This window comes from Pteropus alecto, unplaced genomic scaffold, assembly GCF_000325575.1.
Source record: "Pteropus alecto unplaced genomic scaffold, ASM32557v1 scaffold195, whole genome shotgun sequence".
Classification (NCBI taxonomy): Eukaryota; Metazoa; Chordata; class Mammalia; order Chiroptera; family Pteropodidae; genus Pteropus; species Pteropus alecto.
Genome location: NW_006438073.1, coordinates 1502509 through 1524251, shown reverse-complemented (window position 1 = coordinate 1524251; position 21743 = coordinate 1502509). Strand labels below are relative to the sequence as shown.

At 47.4% G+C, this 21743-nt stretch overlaps 1 protein-coding gene across 1 annotated transcript in view; it reads right to left on the bottom strand.

Moving 5' to 3' along the window:
- TIAM2 (T cell lymphoma invasion and metastasis 2) overlaps window positions 1-21743 on the bottom strand; it is a 125737-nt gene that overhangs the window by 4270 nt on the left and 99724 nt on the right. Inside the window, exons 17-24 of the mRNA XM_025049051.1 lie at window positions 11062-11241; window positions 8437-8505; window positions 7644-7769; window positions 6743-6851; window positions 3717-3896; window positions 1955-2073; window positions 946-1054; window positions 327-385 (exon numbers count right to left, since the gene is read on the bottom strand). Coding sequence (XP_024904819.1) covers window positions 327-385; window positions 946-1054; window positions 1955-2073; window positions 3717-3896; window positions 6743-6851; window positions 7644-7769; window positions 8437-8505; window positions 11062-11241 — 951 coding nt within the window. The remainder of the gene's footprint in view (window positions 1-326; window positions 386-945; window positions 1055-1954; window positions 2074-3716; window positions 3897-6742; window positions 6852-7643; window positions 7770-8436; window positions 8506-11061; window positions 11242-21743) is intronic.

Genomic DNA, 21743 nt, shown 5'->3' with positions numbered 1-21743 from the left:
TTTTTTTTTGGAGTCAAGGTCAAAGTCATTTGAAAACAAAGTTACACGGGCTCTCATGTGGAGCAAACCCGGGCCATTTTCAGGAATAAAAAAGCTGATTTTCTATGTAGGCCCCAGCATGGGTATCTGATTATGTTTCTTTTAAAACAAAGCTTCTGGGGAGAATAAGGAATAGCTTGAGTACTGGATTTGGTTAGTTACCCTAGCGATACGTAGTATCATAATATCAGAGAGGCCTGGGTGCTTAGCTGGCTTCTCAGTTCCACATTAATAGGAAGATACAGCCGTGAAACAGTAGCTTTCATTAAAATTAATTCTTGTCTTACCAATTTCTTTTTCAGTTTGCAGTTTTCTTTATAAACCAGTATGACAGCTCTCTTAAAAACTAAAGGAAAGAGAAAGGAAAGGATTTAGTTATTTTATACAAACTCTTCCGAGGTTGAATTAGACCTGATGTTGTAATAGAACAAAGCTCTTCAAACTTAGGAAGCTCCAAGATCCCCCTGTATCAGCACATGAGTGATGAACGCTACTTCTTTCTGTTCATATTTGAACTGTGCAGAAGTACCTGCTTACTTAAAAGCTATTATCTGAAGTGGACCCTGACATCTTTTTAAAAAATTCTTGTTTTGTTGAAGGCTACAAACATGGTGTTCATCTCAGAGAGAATACACTGTCTGTCTGTGCTGTGCCGGCTCTCAGAAGACATTACGATGTGCGAACGATTAAGATGGCAGGTTTCAAAACAGCCTCGGGAGAACCAGAGAATGAGTATGCAGAGCGATGGCGTTTTAAGTAACTGGAGGCTGGCTGTGTTAACTCAGAAACCATTACAGCAGTGATTCTAACCCCTCTGGAAATCAGAAGTGAGCTGGACCGGTGAGCTTAGCGAGTTCATTATTGCCAGCCTCTCTCGGTGTACGGCCTTTGGGACGGAATACTGACCAAACACTGTGAGCTCCAAGTCCTTCCTGGCTTTTCCTAGAGACAGAAACGGATTCAACCAGGAAACCGGAGAGTGCATCAGAAGTTCCCCCATTGAAAGTTCCGTTACCTAAATCGTAAAAAACAGGAGATGAAGAAGACGTGGGTCCCTCAGAAGTGGTTCCATGTTGGATCCTGAATCCCATATATATATGGTTTTGAAAATATGAGCCAAGCATCAAACTGTTTGAAAAATAACAAATGCGAAAGCATTTTGCCTCAGTGCACGTATATGTGAGTGAAACACGTCTCTGGATGAGGCATCAACTGCACCAGTGTCGGGCTTCATCCAAAGTGCCTCTTTTATCCTTTCCCACAGGATCTAATGCAGTTACCGTCTGTAATCCATACACTACACTAGGCATGCTAATAAAAAATACCAACGCTGAAACTGACTAATAAAAAAAAAAAACTCCAGCTGTTTTCTGTTCTTGTCTTTTTTTACTTAAACTATATTGCTTCTTATAGTAGACTTTAAGCTCAAAGTTTCAAATTTAGTAACCAGCCAGAAGAAAACGAAATTGTCAAATTCCACTTAAACTGATTTTATAAGTAAGGAGGTAGCCACTGTTGTTTGATGCTAAAAAATGAAAAATAAATGAGAAGGCCTAGATTCTCACCACATGCTGGCTCCCACTTCCTTATTCACCCTCTTTCTGCAGCTCATACTCTGCATATTTGTTCCAGCCTCTGGGATGTTCTCACCTCATGCCCCACAGGATAGGAGGAGGAGGTAGTAACCTTGTTTTCTTTTGTATAATGTGAACATAAGGATACATTTTTAAACCTTATGTTATGCAATGAGTTTTATGTTACATTTATGCCTAAACCGTGTGGCTTACAAGCATTAAGATCATGAAGAACATTTTAAGCATTTTCTCCTTCTGACGGGGTGGCCTAGTCTAGAAGTCACCCACAGACCCAGTGAGCACGTGCACTAAGCATCTCAAGATGCAGAAGTCCCACCAACCTCCTTCTCTGTTCCGCTCTGCTCGGCTACGAGCTGGTCAAACACAGTCCCATAATCCTCATATATCTTCTGCATCTCATTGATGTGGCTTGCTACTTTTTCCATTGCCTTTAGTGCTTCTGCAAAATATGAAATCAAATTTGTTTTACAATTTGTTTTAAATCCTATCCAACAGCAGTAATGAAAAAGCTCAAGAGTCAAGCCAGGATTCAAGACCAGTTCTAACAGCAGCACCATGCAGGACTCAAACGGCCCAGTATAACCTAGTCATTACGGCGAAGAACAGAATTATCTTCCACCTCGAATTCTCTGAAAGGAGGCAGTACGTTAAGAACGTAAGCAAAAAGCATCACTAATAATAACAGCTCATTGGTTGAGCACTTTCTATTTGGCATGTGCTATGTAATTTCTGTCATTCATTTCTCACAATAACTAGATGTCTGTAAGAAGTGTAATCAGTCCCATTTTACAGATGAGAAAACTGAGGTGCAGAGGGGTTTGGTGTTTTGCCAGACTTCCAAAGAGAGAGAGGAGTGGAGCCAGAATTCAAACCCCAGACTGACTGGTCACCGAGCACCTGCCCTTCAGTTTTGCCTCTCCTCCTGGACCAGCTCCTGGAATTGTGAACTACAACAACTTTTAGCAAGAACATACAAATGTCTCTAGATGCTTAACTGCCAGAGAAATTGTTTGCTTTTATGCATGGTATTTATAACTTTTTACACAGGCCTGTGAGGAACAAGATGATTTTGTTAAAGTCGAAAAGCAAACTTTTGGGTCACCCCATACTTTGTTCCTCTGACTCAGTATTTTAATTCAGTCTGGAGGGAGTTTTGGGAAGGTAGTTTTTAACAGAACCCTTTTAAAGATCACCTTGATGCAAAATCAACTTTCTACACAGTTATCGCTACTAAGCATAATTTGTATCATTTACATATAGAAATTTGTAAAATTTATAAAAATTTGTAAAAAAATATTTTGTCTTCATTCCTTATAATACAAAAGTTTGCTGTCATGGTGAAAGAGTCAGTTTGATTTACATTCTTCTCAGTTTATTATTTGGTGATACTAACATTTATTAATAAGTTTTTCATGGCGTGTGGCTCCCCTGGGCCTCCGAGCTGTGACATGCAGAGAACGTGCCATTTCTGTCTCATCCAAACAGCATCTCTTTAAGGGATAGTCTGTTTACTCTCTAATCGAGGGGCTCTGTGTATGTGACAAAGCGTATCGTGGGCCATTAATTTCCGAGGTGACAAAAGAAGACACATCGGCACCAACTTTAAATGGAGTCAGCCGTGAGGAGCAGGGGTTCGGAGCCGGCTCTGCTCAGGGATTTCCACAAGGTGGAGCCTCGCCCAACACATCCGACTGCGCTTTGGGCAGCAAAACGCACGAAACCTCACGGGGAGGTGGAAAATCAGGCCAGACTTTCGGTTCTCACAGCACTGCTTACTAAGTGACCCGAGTTCATTTATTTTGAATCACTGAACTTGAATTACCTTCTTGTGAAAGTGAAAATGGACCTGTCCCCCACCACACACAGGGCCTCGGGGTCACCCCACTGAGAGCATTTTTGCCAAGTATTTCGCCCATCTAAAGGGGTGGCCACATATGTAGCGGTTTTCACATAATGAAAATTATGTCTACCATGAACAATCGCACGACTGAGAAATGTTTCAGAATGTGAAACTAAGCAGGGGACGAGGGGACCGGCCAGGCACGTCAGTCCCGTTGCGGCCCGTGCGCCCTCGCTTCTCACCTGTCAGGTGGTAGTGCTCCTCGCTCTCGTGGTCCGTCAGGGACACGAGCTCCCTGAGCAGCAGCGGGTACTTAAGCACCCTCTGAACGGGCTTGATGAGGTAGGACTCCAGCGTGGACGAGTGTTGCTTGGTGGGGTTCCGGGCGTCCAGAAAAGCCTTGAAGGCTTTGTCAGTTTTCGCTACAAATAGAGGGATGAAAGAGCCTTAGAAGAGCACAGCAGGGGGAATTAAATTCTACTTCATTTAGTTTTTAATAGAGTTATAGATCGTCCACTTCTATAGCCTTCTTAATGCCATTCTTGAATAAAAACCCAAATGCACCAGTGGGTCAAGCACCCAGCTGTCAACCTGGATTCCGCGTCACGGCTGTGACAAATCTCACAGGCACAGGGAGCTTACCAGGCTGCCGGAATAGTCCAGTCTACACACTAGAGAGGGCCACCAAGTCAAAATGCAGGAAAGCCTGCTCTTAAAGGCGCATTTAGATGCAGACCCGCGAGAGAGATTACAGGTACTTAAAAAATGAGTTTCAAACAATTCATAAAGCCACAAAACAATGTTATCCAGATTCTACACCATCCTATCCAAAAATATTCTTGTAGCAAAATATACCAGTATTTTTTTCCAGTGTCCTGATGCAAATTATCTATACACTTAAGGCTATTCATAAAGCAATATCTTTTTTTCCCCCTTGAACATAAGTTAGTTAATAAGCACTTCGGGTTTCACCTGCTCCGAGGAGCCTCCACCAGATGTGACATCCTGACCCTATGGGCACTGAAACCCGCCTCAGTTCGTAGGGTGTCAGCGTCACGAAGGGTGCACACAGTCCGAGTGTGTCTGGTGTTGACAGTGCCAGAGGATTCCCGGCTGCTGCTCGGATCCCACCCGCTGGCACTGGTTTGATCAGCTGTTTGGGATTCAGCCAATTTGAGTGAAGAGATTCCTTCATTTGGGGGTTTGCTACAAAGCCGAAACCTACAACTTCTAGGAGAGGCAGTCGCATTTTGAACGTGGCCACCAGACAAAGTGCATGGTGAGACAATCCTTCACCTTCGTGACAGAGAAACTGAGCAGCAAACCATTGGTACGCGTTTATTTTCCTGTATGTGTCAATACAGAAATCTCCCGGGAGGGAATCCCTACGGAGTCAGACCTCTGTTTAAAGAACTAGAGAAGAGAGACTTTGGCTGGACCTTGAACCCGATGCACTCGGGACTCCATTTTTCAAACTTGAGCCTGTGCCTCCAGGATACCATGGAGCTCTGGATTTAAACCCAACGGCGGAACTGCGTCGGCAGAACTGCGTCAGCAGAACTGGCGAGACCCCATCCGTGGGGGAGAAACTCCGCGTGTCCTCCGTGAAAGCGTGCAGAGACCTTTTCCTGGTTTTGAGAATCCTTGAAAAGCAAACTCCAGACCCCTTCCGGCCATGCCTTTAAGAAGCATTTGATGACAGACAGAAAAAGGGGCTTGGAATTTAGCGTGGCTGCTAATATCCTGTTGACAGAATTTAAAAAGTTCCAATTCAGAACCCTCCTCGAAAGTTTTCTGTTGTCATGGAAGGGAGCCATGGTCCCCTGGCATCTCAAGAGGTGGCAAAGCATAGCGGGAACGAATCACGTGGGGCTTGATTTGAAGAAGGCACTCAGAGCCCGAGAGAGGTCATTTTATCCTGGAAACTTACAGTAGCAACATTCCCAGCTTCGGTAGGTTCCTATCTTTTTCCCAAGTACACCTGAGAGAATACAGGTGACCCGGTGGCCTTTTCTGGAGACCAGAGGCAGCTCAGATGAACCTGACTGGCACAGCCCGTGTTTTCAGAAGACGCCTTCCAGGGCAGGAGCCCGGGAGGGACAGGCTCCCGAAGGCCGTGCCGTCCGAGCTCGTCCCGAGGGCTGAATCGCCACCGCGCACGGTCGGGAGCTTCGAGTCTTCGAGTCTTGAGCCTGCCTGGGTGATGCACCCTCCTCTTGTCTCTGCCACCGGAAATGGGAATTCCGAAGAACAGGGCAGGAAAACATCGAGACAGACATTTGAGAACATTAATCTCGTCTCTACAGAGCAGCGTGGAGACTGAAAGCAGCCTTGGGTACCAGAACGGCCACAGGCGAGCATTCCTGGTTGAGGCTGTTACAGGACCGGATGGGACGGCAGGTCGATGACGCGGTGATGGTGACCGCAGCACGAAAGCTCCCGCCAGCCCTGCCTCTCCTAAAGAAGGTCACGGCCGTCATCGGATCTTTGTAATTTTCCAGGCTGCACTGACCCACTGGCCTGTTCCTGATGGCCGGAGCGGGTCAATGTTCTGGCCGTCTGCCCACACGCTGACCCGCTGCCAGGCAGCGGCCGAAGCTCAGGCACCTCCCTCGGCTCCAGGGAGGGCGGTCTGCCGGGGCGTGAGGGCGAGGAGTGGCGAGGGCTGACCAGCCAGGTCCAGCGGACGGGAAGAAGGGAAAGTCTCCCACGGAAGCCAGTGAAATAGAGACAGATGATAAAGGCGAGGACAGACGAAAGCTGCTTCAGTGACAGGATGTGAGCTGCGACAAATGTGCGTTTTCCTCCCCAGTTCTATCAAAGAGGCTTTCATTTCAGTCAGCGCGCTTCTAGTCAGTTCGACGGTGGTTGGTCGGTCGTGAGTTTTTACAGTAGTTTTTCGGGCTTAAGAGGAAGGTTAACAAGAAAGAAAGAAAATGGCCTACATGCCTTTCTACCCCATTCAGGGGCTTATGGTTCCCAGTTTTCAGCTTATGGAATGTGGCAAGAAAAAAAAAAAGAATCCACGTGTAGTTTAGCGGCAAAGTGACACATGGCAAAACAACATCTCTGCGTTCAGGACACGTGTTCACTGTTACCAATAAATTGAACTGAAAAATTTTCCCTTTAATGTCTTTCAAAGTCAAGGTCAAGAATAGCACATGATTCATTAAAACGACACTTATTCCTACTTGTTAAATACAAATTTACTCGTTGCTAACACTTAAAAATACACAAAGCCCAGCTATAAAAGAAACGAGCAACTCACCCCGCTCCAGAACCTTCTGTACTTTAATATGATTAGCGCAGAATCCGCTGTACAGTTTGAAGTGGTCTGCATAGTAAAGGAAAGAGCCTCCAAGGGAAAACAGTAATTTCTAGAAAAGGAGGGAGAAGTCGCATCAGACGTGGTTTAGTCAGTGTCTGCTGGGCTCTGGCGTGGCACATGACTGCTTTGGCATCTCCGGGGGGTGTGTCTCTCAGATGCCAGAGAACTAGCGCCTCCGTCGACAACTAAAACAAACTCAGGCCTGCCCCGTTTGCACAGCAGACAGAACAGCCTGGCGTTCCCCCCGCAGACCTGCAGTTGGATTGAAAATTCTCTCACAGAGATCGAAGGACAAGAAGAAGCTCTACAGGAATCCACCTGACCAAGTGGGATATAAATGATCTGAGAGACTCCGCTTTGCTGGGGGTGGGCGATGCTGTCTGGACAGTCCCGTGTCCCTTCCTTCTGCCTCCCCGGAGGGGCTCTGAGCCATCTGCCGAAACAGGCGGCACAGAAGAGAAGGCTCTCAGAACAATGGACCCATGCGTGTCGTCTTAGTGTCCCACGACCACGCAGATGACAAATCAGACGCGGTCGATGCCCCTGGTTGGGAGGCGGTCTCCCTATACACCCTTCAAGAGAGCTGAGTGAAAACCGCAAATGTGGTCGACAGCCAGACAACTGCCACACGAGCCCCGCTGCCCGGACCCCTGACTGCCCAGAAGCACTGACCCTCGGACGACAACGTGGCCTTCCTTTACCGCCTGCCAGAAGAACACGGTGCCACGAATGCACTTAATTTATAGTGTCAATAGTCAAGAGCCAACGAGTCCCTTTTCAAGGGAGAATTCTGCAGCGTAGCCACCAATTTTGGCTTTAAACGTAAGTCTCAAATACTTACCCTAAACTGCGAGGGGGTTTCAAGTACGTTAAAGTCGGCGGAGGCTGAAATCCCATCCTCGAGAGTCTCCAGAAACACCTTTTGAAATTCGAGCATCTCTGGCAAACTCCCAAAAAGTGACTCCATCTATGTGAAGATGAGGATGTGAAAAGAAGGTATTAGCGGTGACTGTCTAGATGCCACTCTCTCAGATGCCTAGATAAACCACAAGGCATTGACCGAGAAGTAGACAGAAGTAAATCCTTTAAAGAAGATAGCACATTCATTATGGGATACAATTTATACAGAGTTTTCCAGCTCTGGTCCCTATAGTTCTAAAATAACTTTTTAAATGGATGTAAAATTTTCAGAATTCAAATCGGGGGAAAATGAAACTCAGTAGAAATGAACTAATTACTGTGATTTAACATTAAAAAGTCACAAATTAAAAAGGTTCTTTTGGTCACACCTACATGACTGTCCTATGTTTGTAAACTCTTGCCACGGTGCTTCATGCGGCAGAAGCCACACAGATGGCTTTGCAGATCCTCAAGTCTTGGGTGTTCTTTAGGGGTTAGTAGATATAATCTCATATACAGCAGTCCCCAAACTTTCTGGCGCCAGGGACCGATGCTCCTACGAGCATCTAATGCCTGAGGAGCTGAGGTGGAGGTGAGGTGGTGATGCTGGCGCTGGGGAGCGGCTGCAAACACAGATGAAGCTTCGCTTGCCTGCCCGCCACTCACCTCCTGCTGTGCAACCCAGTTCCTAACAAGACTAACCTAGGGGTCAGTGGACAGAGGTGATTACTTACTTCATCCTGGGTAAGAAAGGTCTCATTTTGAAGTGGCTCCAAGTACAACTCAAAGAGGCAGCTCAGATCCTGAAAGACAAAAGAAGAAAATCTTGAACACTTAACTCTCCCAAATCCCCACGTTTCCAGCAGCCTTGGCCACAGCTCCGCACTCTGATTAGGGACAATAAAGTTCCTGTCTCGTCGAAAACTCTTATTACTGCTCACCTAATGCAAAGGTTAAGACCACCATCCACTCAATGGCTGGATTCCACGTTTGTCTTTAGAGCTCGATCTCCTACTCTGCTTAAGGAAATACCTTGTCGGCAAAGCCAGGACCTCTCTTTCCACTCCATGCATAGAAGGTGACTTCTGTCAGGTGTGACAGCATCTGCTGGCTAATTTGGCTTCCCCGACGCCTCAGGGAGCACAGTGACAGCTCCAGCGTGGAGCCGAGAGGAACAGGACAAGATCTGGGGGAGCTCTGTCCTCCGGGGGTTCACATGTTAGCAGATTTTCAAACTCCCATATTCAAATGCAAGGAAAAAACTCCACATATTAGCTGTCGTCAGGCTTATCATCTAGGCCATTTCTGAGTCTCCGCTAAACTGGGAGCCGGCAGTACAGAATGGTGGGAGTTGACTGTATTTACAAAATCCTTTAGATAAAGGATATTTTTATTTAATAATTTGAAGCCAAGACTGGGGAATAATTTAGCGATAGAAAATATTTTTTTCTAGTTTCACTTAATTCTGAAGAGGTCTGAATCCTAAAATCTAGAGGCAGTTGGCGACAAAGTCAGCTACTCAGCCTCCGTCATTTTAAGATGGAGAAAGCTAGACCTGCGGAGCTTTGTAAAGCCGGAAGCTTCCAGAACCTCATGGTGTGGGTCCTGAGAGCAAGTGGACAGGCCTGTGACACCTCTGACTGTTTCGCAGCTAAACCCTCTGGCACATTCCACAGCAGCGGCAGGGAGATGGGAGAAGCTACAGAACCATTATCTTGGGAACACGCAAATGCTGACAAGTCATGCAGGGACCCAGGTTAGAGTAAAGAACGCTTAAAACTCCGTGTTACATGTCAGCGGCAAAAAGAAATCAAGAAAGGAAAGTGACGTGTGTGTGAATCACAACAGACACCCAGTGCTGGTCATTTGGTCAGAGACAGGGACGGGCTGTCATTCCTCGTGCCGGCCAACGCTGCTCAAGGGGACTTACACACCGAGAGCAGGTCCACGCCGAGCCGTGGGTGCCCAGGAGCTGCCACACTCGGGGCCCTAAGGAAACAAAGCGCAGGTTTCCTGCAGAGAGAAGGGTCCCTCCTTTCCGTCTAGTCCCCAGTAACCTCGGCACCCCCCCAGCGTCACACAGAAAGGACCCTCCCAGTGCAGGCAAAGTACAACAGCAATGAAAAGGACCTTGGACTCTGCCCTCGACCCTGCGGGGGACAGCTCCACGACCGTCCCCAAGATGTCAGGAGGGCTCTGAGGGCTCAAAACCCCCAGGGTGCACGGAGCTGCTTGGGAGAGGTGCTCGCGGCTCATGGGATGACTTGGAAATCGTGTCTGAACTCCCCGAGTTTTCACTTCATCTCCCCACGTTAGATGCAGGACGAGATGTGATGGGAAATGAAATTAAGTTGTCATCTCTATAGCTTTTCTTTCTCTCCTATGGGACCAAAGGGACGGACTGTGGGTAGTTCTCCTGGGCTGGCTGTGAATAAGGCCTTTGGTAAAGCCCAGACGAAATGACGGTGACATTAATGAAAGGGGCAGCTCAGATCTGTCTCGTGGAGAAAGGTGATAGCCGCCTGTGTGTGCGCGCGCCAATGCTTAATTCATGGACCTGGCATGTCAGAGCTGCCACAGCGGCACGCCTGGCTCAGACCCCAGAGAGGGAGGTGGCGGGGACCGCCCCAGGCTGTGCCGGCAGACCGAGGCAAAGCCAGGTCTGGACCCTCGGCCCACCGCCCTGTGCCACGCTGCTCCCAGCAATCGGCCAGTGAAGTGAGCTTAAAATCGTTCCGAAGCTTCGGCACGTACTTAAAGCAGAAGAACTCTGTCTTCCCAGGCTCCCATATTCTTATAAACTGCTTCTCTTCCCGCTAACTGGGAGCTTCTGAGTTAAATGAGTGAATTCTTCGGGTGTTAAAGATGCTCCACAACTGCCCCTTCGTGAATGTGTGGCCACGTCCACGCGATGGGAGCACAACAACCATGGGGCTCTGTCCTGCAGTGACCAGCATCAGGCAGGGGTGGGGGCCCGAATCAGCAGTCACTATCAACAAGTTGTTCCCCGGTTCCTCATCACCTAAAGTAATCTCTGTCCCCCTTTTACTTAACCAGCACAGATGCCCTTCCCACAGATTGCAAATGACAAACTAGAACATCTGTTTCCATAGTGAAAGCTACCTTGGCAACAAAATGAGCCGAGAATTAATTTTCTCCGAGTCCCCTAAACATTCCCACCCTCTCGCCCTTCCCTGTCTTCTCTGCAGCAACTCATTTCTTCAAGGAGCGAGTGTGTCCACCTCATGCATGGTAGGGTCCCGGGCAGATCTAGTGTGGGGACCCCCGTCAACACACAACTAACTGGCCACCAGAGACGGGAAGACAGAGCAGGAAGGACGCACAGCCTCTTCCGCTACCTTCACGTAGGACTTCTCCGTGTCCATCAGCTCCTGGATGACTTTCCGGAGGCGATCCGCATCAGAGAGGTGGCGGGCCAGCGGCCTCGGAGCTGGGTCCTGGCTGTCCCTCGCTCCTTCCATGCCGTCGGTCTGGGCGTCGTTAAAACCCCTGCACAGCGCAGCGATCTGTTCAGCACTCTGAGGGTGGACAAGAGGACACTCTCCGTTATCATCCACTGCCCGCCAAGGACACAAACAGTGTTTCAGTCTGTGTCCGGCCTTCTCGAGAATCTCGCAGGGGCATGTGTCTAGGGCAGAGGGTTTCATCCAGCACAAACCACTCTGGTCATTTAAGATGCTGGTAGCAAAGACAGGGCCTTACGCTCCTTCTGTGTTTACACCTGATGCTTTTTCATCATCTTAAGCGCTTCTTTGATACTGAAACTAGAGAATAAGGCATAAGGCGCACCCTCTGCAATAATGTTGCGGCCGCTTTAAAATCAAGGGTCCAGCTTCTCTAAAACCACAATGAGAGATGGCCCCATTGGGTCCGCTCTGTCCCCCCGATGGCTGGCCTCAAGCTCGGTCTCCTACACAAAACAGCCCCGGGTGACTCGGGAACGGTGTGGCACCACAGCAACTTTAGGATGGCCTGGCCACAGGGGACGTGGAGTTCTACCCTCAAATCTAACCATTTAGCTCTGCGGTCTCACGCCAAGCAGCGGAGTCAGGAGTGAAAAAGTTTGAGCTGCTGCAGGTGCTGGAAATGGGGGTAAGATCTCTACCCTGAAGGGGTCAGAGCCCAGCGGGGGGCACAGACAGGGCGAGGATGGCATAGCAAAGCCTGGTGAGTACGGGAGAAGAGGGACGAAAGGGCTCTGTGGGAAACCTTCACGGAAGACGGGAGCCCTGAGCTGGTCCTTAGCAGTAAGTAGACATTGCCGGACCTGGGGAGTGTGGGGCAGGTGAAGATTCTCATTCCAGGTAGTGGGAACAGAATATCACGGATCAAGAGGCCAGAAGGAGCGGAAATGTCTCGGGGACTCGGAGCCTTCAGTGCAAGTTCCCAGCCAGACTGATGCCCAGCGTGACAAAGCCTTCTTGAGCAGAACGCATTTGCATATTCCCGCCTTAGGCTGGTGGTTTGAAGTCTCAACCGCGTTTGCTACATGCTTTCAGTGCTCGGAGCATCATCAGATCACACGTACAACGTCTTTTTGTTTGCCTTTCTTTCCACCCACATACAAGCTCCAGCCCATCTTACCACCCACCAGTCTGTAAGACTGTCAAGGGCAGGGGCCACGTCTTTCGTTGTCATTGCCAGCCAAGTGCCCGGCTCAGTGGCTGGTGCACAGTAAGTGCTCCGCTCACCTCCGTGGCGCTGAAATTATTGAATAACAAAGCAGTTTAGTCTCAATACGAATGACTAATATCTATCCACCACCTCTGGCAACTTTCTCTCTCTCAACTAAAACTGTCTTTTCTTCAGTTTAAATGCCCTCGTGCCTGATCTCTATCACTCTGCCTAGAGTAAAAAGCCGAACATGTCAGACGCATCTCTTAATATTCATTTAATTCATTTTCTTTGCTTAGATACTTCAGAACACAGACAGCTTACACAAGCATGCTGGTCGACCTCGGCGGCCTGATGCGTGCTTGTTATAAAAGCTGTCACCTGACAAACTGAAGCGCCTCCAAGAGAAAACAGGACACTCTTGCCCTTCCCCTCTCTGGCCTACCCTCCCCCAATACAGTGCCTTCAACTGATGGAAATGTACACACTCAATGGTAAAACTCAATGCTGATCTTCTGGGCTAGTCTTTCAAATCAATTCGACGGGTCCCCATTGAGGGCCTGGTCGGTCTCCAAAGAAACAGAAGCCTGCTCCTGCGTGAGGTGATCGGACTCGCCAGGGCAGACCAGAAACCAACACGAGCTCGTGCGGGACCAAGGAAAAGTGTAATGACACACATTAATGACCGGAAGCGTCCCTTTGCAACGGACTGTCTGGGAAGGCTGGGGTGAAGAAGTGGGTTGTGACAGGGTCGCAGAAGGAGCATGTTCCAAGGGGGATCACAGAACGAGCCAAAGGTACAGAGGGAAAACGAGCCCACGAACGTAAAGGCCCCAGCTCAGGGTGGTGGAAGTGAGGCCCCCCTGGACGTCTGCAGCGAGAAGTCCCAGGCCGTGGGGCTCTTGAAATACAACTGCTTCTCTTTTATTTTTATGTTAATCATGGTGCAAAGTTAGATCAACCATAAAACAGGTACTGAGCCTCCAACTAGACAGAGAGACACATACGATTTCCTTCCTTCTCAAACAGTCCAAAGCACGTGTGAGGACTCACGATTCCCCTTGGACATACTCTTTACCCACTGGTTTTTGTCCTTAACTGAGAACACAAGCACATTTCTCGAAATGCCTGTCTGAAGCCATTCATTCTAGATAAACTTTCAAAGAATAAGAAAACAGATGGGGTTCGTAAGGCGCCAGTCAAAATGCAGCTCAAGCTATCGACATGTCTCATCGTGTTGAAAACAACCCGAAGTTCTGAGTCGTTACCGAAGTCACGCCGACCCTGTTCCGTCACGCCCTGGGAGCCCGATGACATATAGCTAAAGCCAGAGAGGGCAGTGCCGCCAAACGGTGGCTGCCCTTCTCTTCCAGAAGTGAGCGTCATAAAGAAGCCCGGGGGAATGTAACAACCCACTTCAAATTCTGTTCTCCTCCTTTCCAGTGGATGTCAGCCCCGGCCACGCACGGGCTTTGCTCGAGAGCTCTAAAAAATACACGTGCCTGAACCAACTGAATCGGAATCTTCGGGGCCCCAGGTCTGGGTATTTCTCGAAAGCTCCTCAAGTGATGCTAACACGTGGCCCACGTGAAAACTACCCATCTATCCATCGGCACGGCCGACATTCTGCTCGGGTTTCCCAGGAGTGGAGCCAGATCACCCTGTCCCCAGCGTCTGCACTGAAGGATGGCCACGTAAAAGGTGTGGAGATTGAGCTCGTGAGACAGACGAGAGGAAGCAGACAGAATCTCAGCTGTGACCCTGGTGCTCAGGCCTGCCCTCTACTGACTGTGCTACACAGTCTCTCTAAGATAATGACAGACTCCAAAACTCACTGATTTGAAATCTATTCTGCTATTTGCACCACAAGCTCAGACAACACAATTTTGCAAGCCTGAAAAACAGTCTCCAGAGGTATAGTCAGAACTTATATTAAACTCACATATATTGTATAAAATGAGATCTGACAAAATGCACCATAAGTTAAATGGCAGCCGGTGGGATCACAGCTTTGCCTTTGCTGGGATGTCAAAAATCGCACCCAACGATGCAGCGTTAAAATAACGAGGTTTTAAAAATAAACCATCTTGCCATTTTCGGAAAATTTTAAGGACATTTCTGGCAAAACTAACTTGGAAAAGTGCATGTTAGCTGAGATGTTCACGGGCGTTTGAAGGCCCACGATGAAGTGCTAAGTGCTACAGGACCACCTTCTCACACTGAACTGGCGGGCTGTGGTAGGGAAGGTCCCGAGCATTATGTGGGATCAAAAGGACACAGGGTCCCTAAAAGGTGAAACTGTCAATGTGTTTTTAGATGGTTGGTTATATTTCAGCTCCTCCATTCTTGGTGATGGTTATAAACATTCAACTGATAAAGATGGAATTCTGGGTGCAGCTGATAAGCAATTCCAAGGGATGGTGACTATTTTGGTTGGGATGTTTTCAGACGTGTGTATGTGCCAATGGGAGTGAAAAGCAAAGACAAGATGTAGAAGACCCAGGTTCTAGTCCTGGCTCTGCCCCCAGCCCTTCCTGGACTCCTGAGCAAGACTCATTTCTGAGTCTTCAGTTTCCTTACTGATGAAAAAGCAGCGGCATCGCCTAGCCCATCAAGTAACCCCCAAACTGCCTTTTGGGTCAAGGAGAAAAGGGAACTCACATTTGTTGAGTACCTGCTCTATGCCAGACAGACACAGGTGGGACGTGGTCCCACAGAAATTGCCAGCATTTAATCCTTGCCCAGACTTGACAGGTGAGGGGTAAGGAGGCATTGGCAGGACTTTGATGGCACAGGACCCGTCTTCTCTCTAGCTCTCCACAGGGCTGACCTCTGCCACGTACCTGGCAGAACTTGGGGGCAAAGCTGGCTTGTTCCTTCCTCAGCCTTCGGCCACCACAGGATCAGGGCTCTCCGGGCTCCAGGAGAGTCCAAATCTACTCCAGGTGGCAAGGGGGGTGGCCACCCACCTCTGGAGGCACCTCTGCTTACACAGGCCAACACAGCTCGCCCACATCCTCAGACAACTCTGCCTTCTACTAGGCTGACGCTAACTCCACTCCCACCCCCACCCCTCACAAGTCCTGCCTTAAAGGCCATAGACAGAGGTTCACAGAGCTGGGAGCGTGAGGACTCGGTAGGCGGCCTAACAGTGTGCGCTTGTGCAGAATAAAAACCACCAGAACTTGAAATGTACACTTCAGATTGGTGTTTTCCAGTTTGTAGTGATCAGTGCCAAATCTATGGGTTCATCGTGGGCCTCACCTTTTATACGAGAGCACAGAACAAATATTTTCTTAAGAATCAATGTTAAAAATTAAAAGTTTTCCCTAAAACTATGCCATATGGAAAAGCAGTGATATTAAGCAAAAAATTTTTTTTCACGTTTATAAGGTTACCCTAAAGCCGATCCTGTTTGAAAATGATGTGATCTTATTTCTGGATGAGGAGCATCTAGCTCAGGACCCCTAGATTAGTATCTTAAGTGAAGTGTTCTTACTACAACAACAACAACAGAGTAGCTGTGTGACATCTAGCTCAGGACCCCTAGATTAGTATCTTAAGTGTTCTTACTACAACAACAACAACAAAGTAGCTGTGTGACGTGATGGATATGTTAAGTAGCTTGATTGTGGTGAATATTTCACAAGGTACACAGATCATCAGATGATATGTTAATTAGCTTGATTGTGGTGAATATTTCACAATGTATACAGATCATCAGAGCACCAAATTGCGCATCTTAAATATAAACAATTTTTGTCAACTACGCCTCAACAAAATAGGAAAAGGACATCAAAATAGTGTCATTTTTTATTTTGCTTTTTTTTATATATATATATGAATGACACCTTCTGCTTCTTTATATTAGGGGTGAAAGGTGTCTATTTTCAAGGGGCCCCATTTCTCCGAGGTAGCTCAGGAGAGAACTGCTCGGGATGATGAGCGCTTTGCCCCAGATTCTCTTCGGAGGAATTCAGGTACAGAGCCTCTGTTTTAAACGTGGTCTGAGTCCCATAGGTGAGCCTTCTAACCTTGGTTCAGCACAATACTTCTCGCCAGAACAGCATGGGCCCAGCCTCCTCCCGGCTGCGTTAGTAAAAGCTGTTTCATTCCTACATGACAACTGTGATGCTGACTCTGCTCTCATTTGGACCTTTGCTACCTCCGGCTTTTCAATTTCCCTGTGGGTTTTGGAACCTAAAAAAGAGAATCACTTAAGTACATCGCATCACCCATTTCAGGACGATGACAGATTTCGTAGCTACTCCATGAAATGCCTGTGAGTACCCATCAGCGGCCGGGCTCTGCCCCATCTTTCCTGGCTCAGTTTGCGACCAGGTCCTCACTTAGGGACACCAGGTACTGCAAAACTCTTTTGTCAAAGGCATCTGTTTGTACTACCTGGGCTCCAAAACCACTTCCAGTCTATGAAAAAAGGTTTAAAAGTACTACGTAATTTGGGTAACACTTCATAGGGAAACGCTTACAGATAAATGACAGCGTTTGCGGTGTGCTCTGCTTTTGAATCTCTGGTTTAGAGGAAAAAGATGATAACCTCAGGGGAAAAATCAGTAACGGACTTTGTCAACAAGCAGACCTGAAAGGAAAGATCCCCTCATACCGTGTGTCACTGGCCATATCACAACATGAGATCGATTTGGCAGACCCGGAGCTGCCACCCACGGCCTCCTCTCTCTCCATCAGACAAACCAGCTCTATACTGACCTTGACATGGACCAAACCCAAGTCTGGATAACGTCCACAGAGTTTCACCATTCAGGATACTAAACAGAAGAACTAGGTTCCTACCACACTTCTCATGTCCCTAAAAAGAATGTAGGTTGGTGAATGTAGGGGGAGGGGGGAGGAGCGGATCAAAAACAAGCTGTAGGCTCTGGCCAATGGCCAGCTGTCTTCAAGGACAGCCCAGCCCCAGGAAGTCGTCTGCATGGTATGTGCTCATACTGTGCACTACAAACCTACCAGTTCACCATGAGGAGTGTGCACTACCACACAGCCTCAGAGTGCAGCAATGGCATCAGCTGCCGTTTCCTCGCAAATTAGTGAAGTCAGAAGAACTCCCCTTGGTAATAAAAAAGTAACTAAAAATTGTACACAGGACTTTTTCTCAATTCGCCTTCCACGTCATTAAAGTCTCCAACTTAAAGAAAAATCTAACATTAACCCCCCCCCCCAAATAATCTAATAATACCCCAAATACTGCCATCTGAGGGAATCCAGAAGGCGCAGGGAGGGTTACATGGATTTCCCAGGAAGGATTTCCCAGGATGGGCAGATGCATGATGGGCTGGATTCCAGGGGAAGCGGATACCCACATGGAACAGGGGCCCACGTCATGCACCGCCAACCACAGATGCCCGGGCTGCCTGTGTCCGCCAGGTCGGAATTCCAGGGCTGACCTCTGGTCCAGGGTCGCCAGCGCCTGGCGGGGCTGCGGGCTGAGCATAGAGGGGAACCAGGCGGCACCTATGCCGGGGGGTCTCAGCAGAGGGGGAGGGAGGGGATCGTTAGTGTTCGGCGCCTTCACAGGGCATCGGGTAGGGGGTGGGGGGAGGAGTTAAAAAACAGATTCAAGATGATTGTTTTTATATTTGGGGGACAACCATTCGTTTTACAGTGATACAAACCCTGGATCGAAAACTCTACAGAAATGGCATGAAATTTTTATGTTTACTAAAATGATACAAAAAGGATGAGGAAATGCTCATAAGCTTTATTTTCTGGACCAGTTTTCTTTCCAAAGGCAGAATGGAAATGTAAATTATAAAATTAAACATGAGCTTATGTCAGATGAGAGTTCCTTATTTTATATTGAAATGTAAAGATTAACCTAAATAAATTATGGCACAAAAATGCAATGAAACATATACAGCAATTACCAATTATGGGAGAGATTGCTGTTTGTTGACCAAAAAAAGATATGATTTACTGCAAAGGGAAGAAAGTAGGTCTGCATTTTCTAAAGTAACTGTTTATGTATATATACTGTATAAACACACATTTTTTAAAATGGAACTATAAACACGGTGGTTAATACTGCATTTCGAGTTACTTCCATTTTAATCTTTTAGCTTATCTGAATGTTCTCTTTTTATAGTGGTTTAATTTTTTTTTTTTTAACTTAATGGAACCCTTTCCTGTTGCTTAAAATAAAAAAAATGATCTGAGGCAGAAGAGGCCTGATAAATGTTCTGCTTGTATGAGGACGCAGCGATGAACAAGACCAATGCAATCCATCTGCTCACGGTGCCTGAGCTGGGCTGCGAGACCAGCTTTGAGCAAGTAATTCAAATATGATCAGCATTCAACGCCCTATGCAGCCTGTCCGTCCCCTGAGCTCCGCCCCCTTCCAGTACCCCATGTGGGTGAGACACCCCCACCCGGGGCCTCGGCACATGCTTTGGACTAAGCTTTCTTAAACAGTTACACCGTCCAAAACAGGAGATTTAAGCACACAGGCCACGGAGTTACAACCTGGCTGTGACAATTACTGGCTGTGTGGCCTTGACCCACTGCTCCAGTGACTCAGTTTACTCGCCTATAGAGCAGGGATCCTGCTTTATAGGGTGCTCGAGAGGAGCCAATGAGGTAAAACCTGTAAAAATACTTAGCACAGCACCAGGGACCTATAAGGCCAGCGCTCAGTATAAGTTATAATACGCACAAGTTTAGTTTTCCAAGTTGTTGTTTTGAGAAGTGCGGAAGAACAAATTTCCTCTGAGTTCCCTGAAGGAAAGGCCAGAAACACCAAACTTCGTTTATTCAACATTTCTTGATCGAGCGACCCCTCTACGCCAGGCTCTGTTCTAGGAGCTGGGGATGAAGCACCGCACATAAAAGATGAAAACCTTGACCTTCATGCGAGAATGTCATAGGAGTTGGAGGAAGGGCAGGGAGGCGACAAGGACAGAGGACAGAAGGTGGACCCCCGGTATCTCAGACAGAAGAGTAAGGGCTCTGGGTGAAAACTGAACAGGGACGAGGCGTGTGGAGGGCGGGGTGCGCTGCAGCGGGGGAGGGGGTGGCAGAGAAGAAGGTGAAGTTTGAGCAAAGGCCAAGGGACAGAGGGAGTGGCCACGGGGGTGTCTGCGGGGAGGGCAGCCTTTGCGAAGGCAGAGTTCTTTGCGGGGCGCCTGTGTGTGCTGAGTAGTAAGTGCTCAGGGCTCCGTGCCACACCCCGAGGAGAGGAGGGAGGTCAGAGTCGTGAGTCTGGAGGGAGGGACATGTGATTCTGTGTCTCCCAGACCAGTCTCCTCCCTGGGCAGGAAGCAGCCGATCCACAGCCAGTGTGAAACAGGCCTGCTGCCTGCCTTCTGCTCGGTTTCCTTATTTAACCAGAGTTTGGTCAGAATTCAGGAAGGAATAAGATACGCTCTGCTCTCTCTGCCAAGGATATTTCAAGGACTAGGACAGGGAGCGTTCTCCACATCCAGGCGTCTCTTTCACATAAGATATCGGGTGTTTCAATGTCATTCTTACATAACTTCCGCAAAACAGCTCGTCCTAAGTCATCCCATGCATTTCCTCTTTCCCACCGTTCACCCAGAAAAGATAGACAGGCTTTCTTCTGGGATACAGTGAAACGTGCAGACCAAGGAAGATGCACGCCAGCCAGAATGTTTCCTTGACTTCCAAACACAAAACAATGCGACCTCTGATATAAAAGAGACTTTAACGACTCTGGAGCAAACAGGTGGTTTAAAGGTGGGTCCTGAGAGCGAGGGTCAGCAAACTACAGCCTACGGGCCAAAGTCAGGCTGCCATCTGTTGTTGCAAATACAGTTTTATTAGCACTGGGCCACCTCGTTCATCGGCCGACTGTCCACGGCTGCCCCCGCACTCCACCGCAGAGCTGAGCGGTTGCCAGAACCTAAAATATTTACTGTCTGGCCCTTTACAGGAAAAGTTTGCCAAACTCTGCTATAAAGAGATGAACCCAGAACAACAACAACAACAAAAAAAAGGATTCTTCTTTCACAATGAAGTCTCAATTAAAACTCGAAATAATCTATGCAACTTTTTCTTCCTGGAAATTTTCAGTGAGTAAATCAAAATGTAAGTTTATATGTTTTTCTAGACTACAAATGAAATCTTAATTCACGTAAGATACAAACCCTTTTATGTAGTATGCTCTCAATTGTGCCAACAAAAAAAACAGAAACACCTGCGTGCTCACCTGGCTAGGATCCAGGGCTCAGAAAAACGACTTAAATTTTCTTAACAGTTTTTACTTTGTGCTGCTTTAGAATGGATGGAATGATTCAGTTTGCTTTTCCTGTGCCTTGGGACGTTAAGACCTATATTTAAATGTTTTCCTGTCATTATATCATTTAACATTCATTATGACTATGTTTATCTAGTTAAAAAAAGTCTCTAAACCAATATCTTTTGATTTTTTTTTTGGAAAACACTTATACTTAACTATGACTTTTCTTATCTACCAACACTATCCTCCACCCACTTTCCATCCACAGGTCTAAGCGGTTTTTCTCTTCCATTTTTCTCTAGCCAACTTTTGTTCTGATAATTACATAAATTCATTTAAACACATGTATTTACAATAAGTCCCCCTTTTAACATTTAACGCTATCATTCTGGTCGGTTTCCATGTTTACTGCCAGTTTTCTCAAAAAACATTTCTATTCAACATTTTATTATGTCTCTGACTTTATTCTTGGCAACAGATAATATTATTGAGACATTTTTGTAGGAAAGGTCATTAAGTGTTACGTAGTGTTCGAAGGTACAAGGTTGAGATTTTTTCCCATATTTGTCACTTTGTTCCAAGAGAAAACATGTAATAACACCAATCATAATCAAATTCTTTGGCAAATCTGTTAGCCACCGATTTTCTGGGCAGGTAAAGTCTACACTGTAAACAGAAGACCGAGGACAGCGCAGCTGAATCCCGCAGAGTCAGTGTAACAGTTCAGCCTGGGTCCAGCTTTGCTCAAGACACCTCTGCCCAGCTACCCTCGCCCAGACTGTCCTCCTGCTGAGCATGCTCCCTTTCTACGGTTCCCTAAGAAGTATGTTTTCTTTCTCGTGGTAACCCACGTGGCTCCTGGTTCCCTTACCTAGAAAAAGTAGGGCAACACCTGGTTCCAGCTACAGATCAAGCACTCAGCTCTGAGAGCGGTTTTGAGATGCTCAGAAAACTATAATTCAGCAGCATCTGGTCCAGTTCCTTGATGCTATTCCTCAGGCATCTTAGATCAGCTTCCAGATTGTCGTAGAGTTGCGCCCCCTGCTGGCTCTATCTAGTTGGCTTGGTCTATCTTCTTTTGGAAACTAGGCCTTAGGTCTCCCTGTCCTCTTGGATTCTCTTATTGGTGGGGTTTGGGGGTCGCGGGGGGTGCTCATTAATGAAGAGCAATGAAGA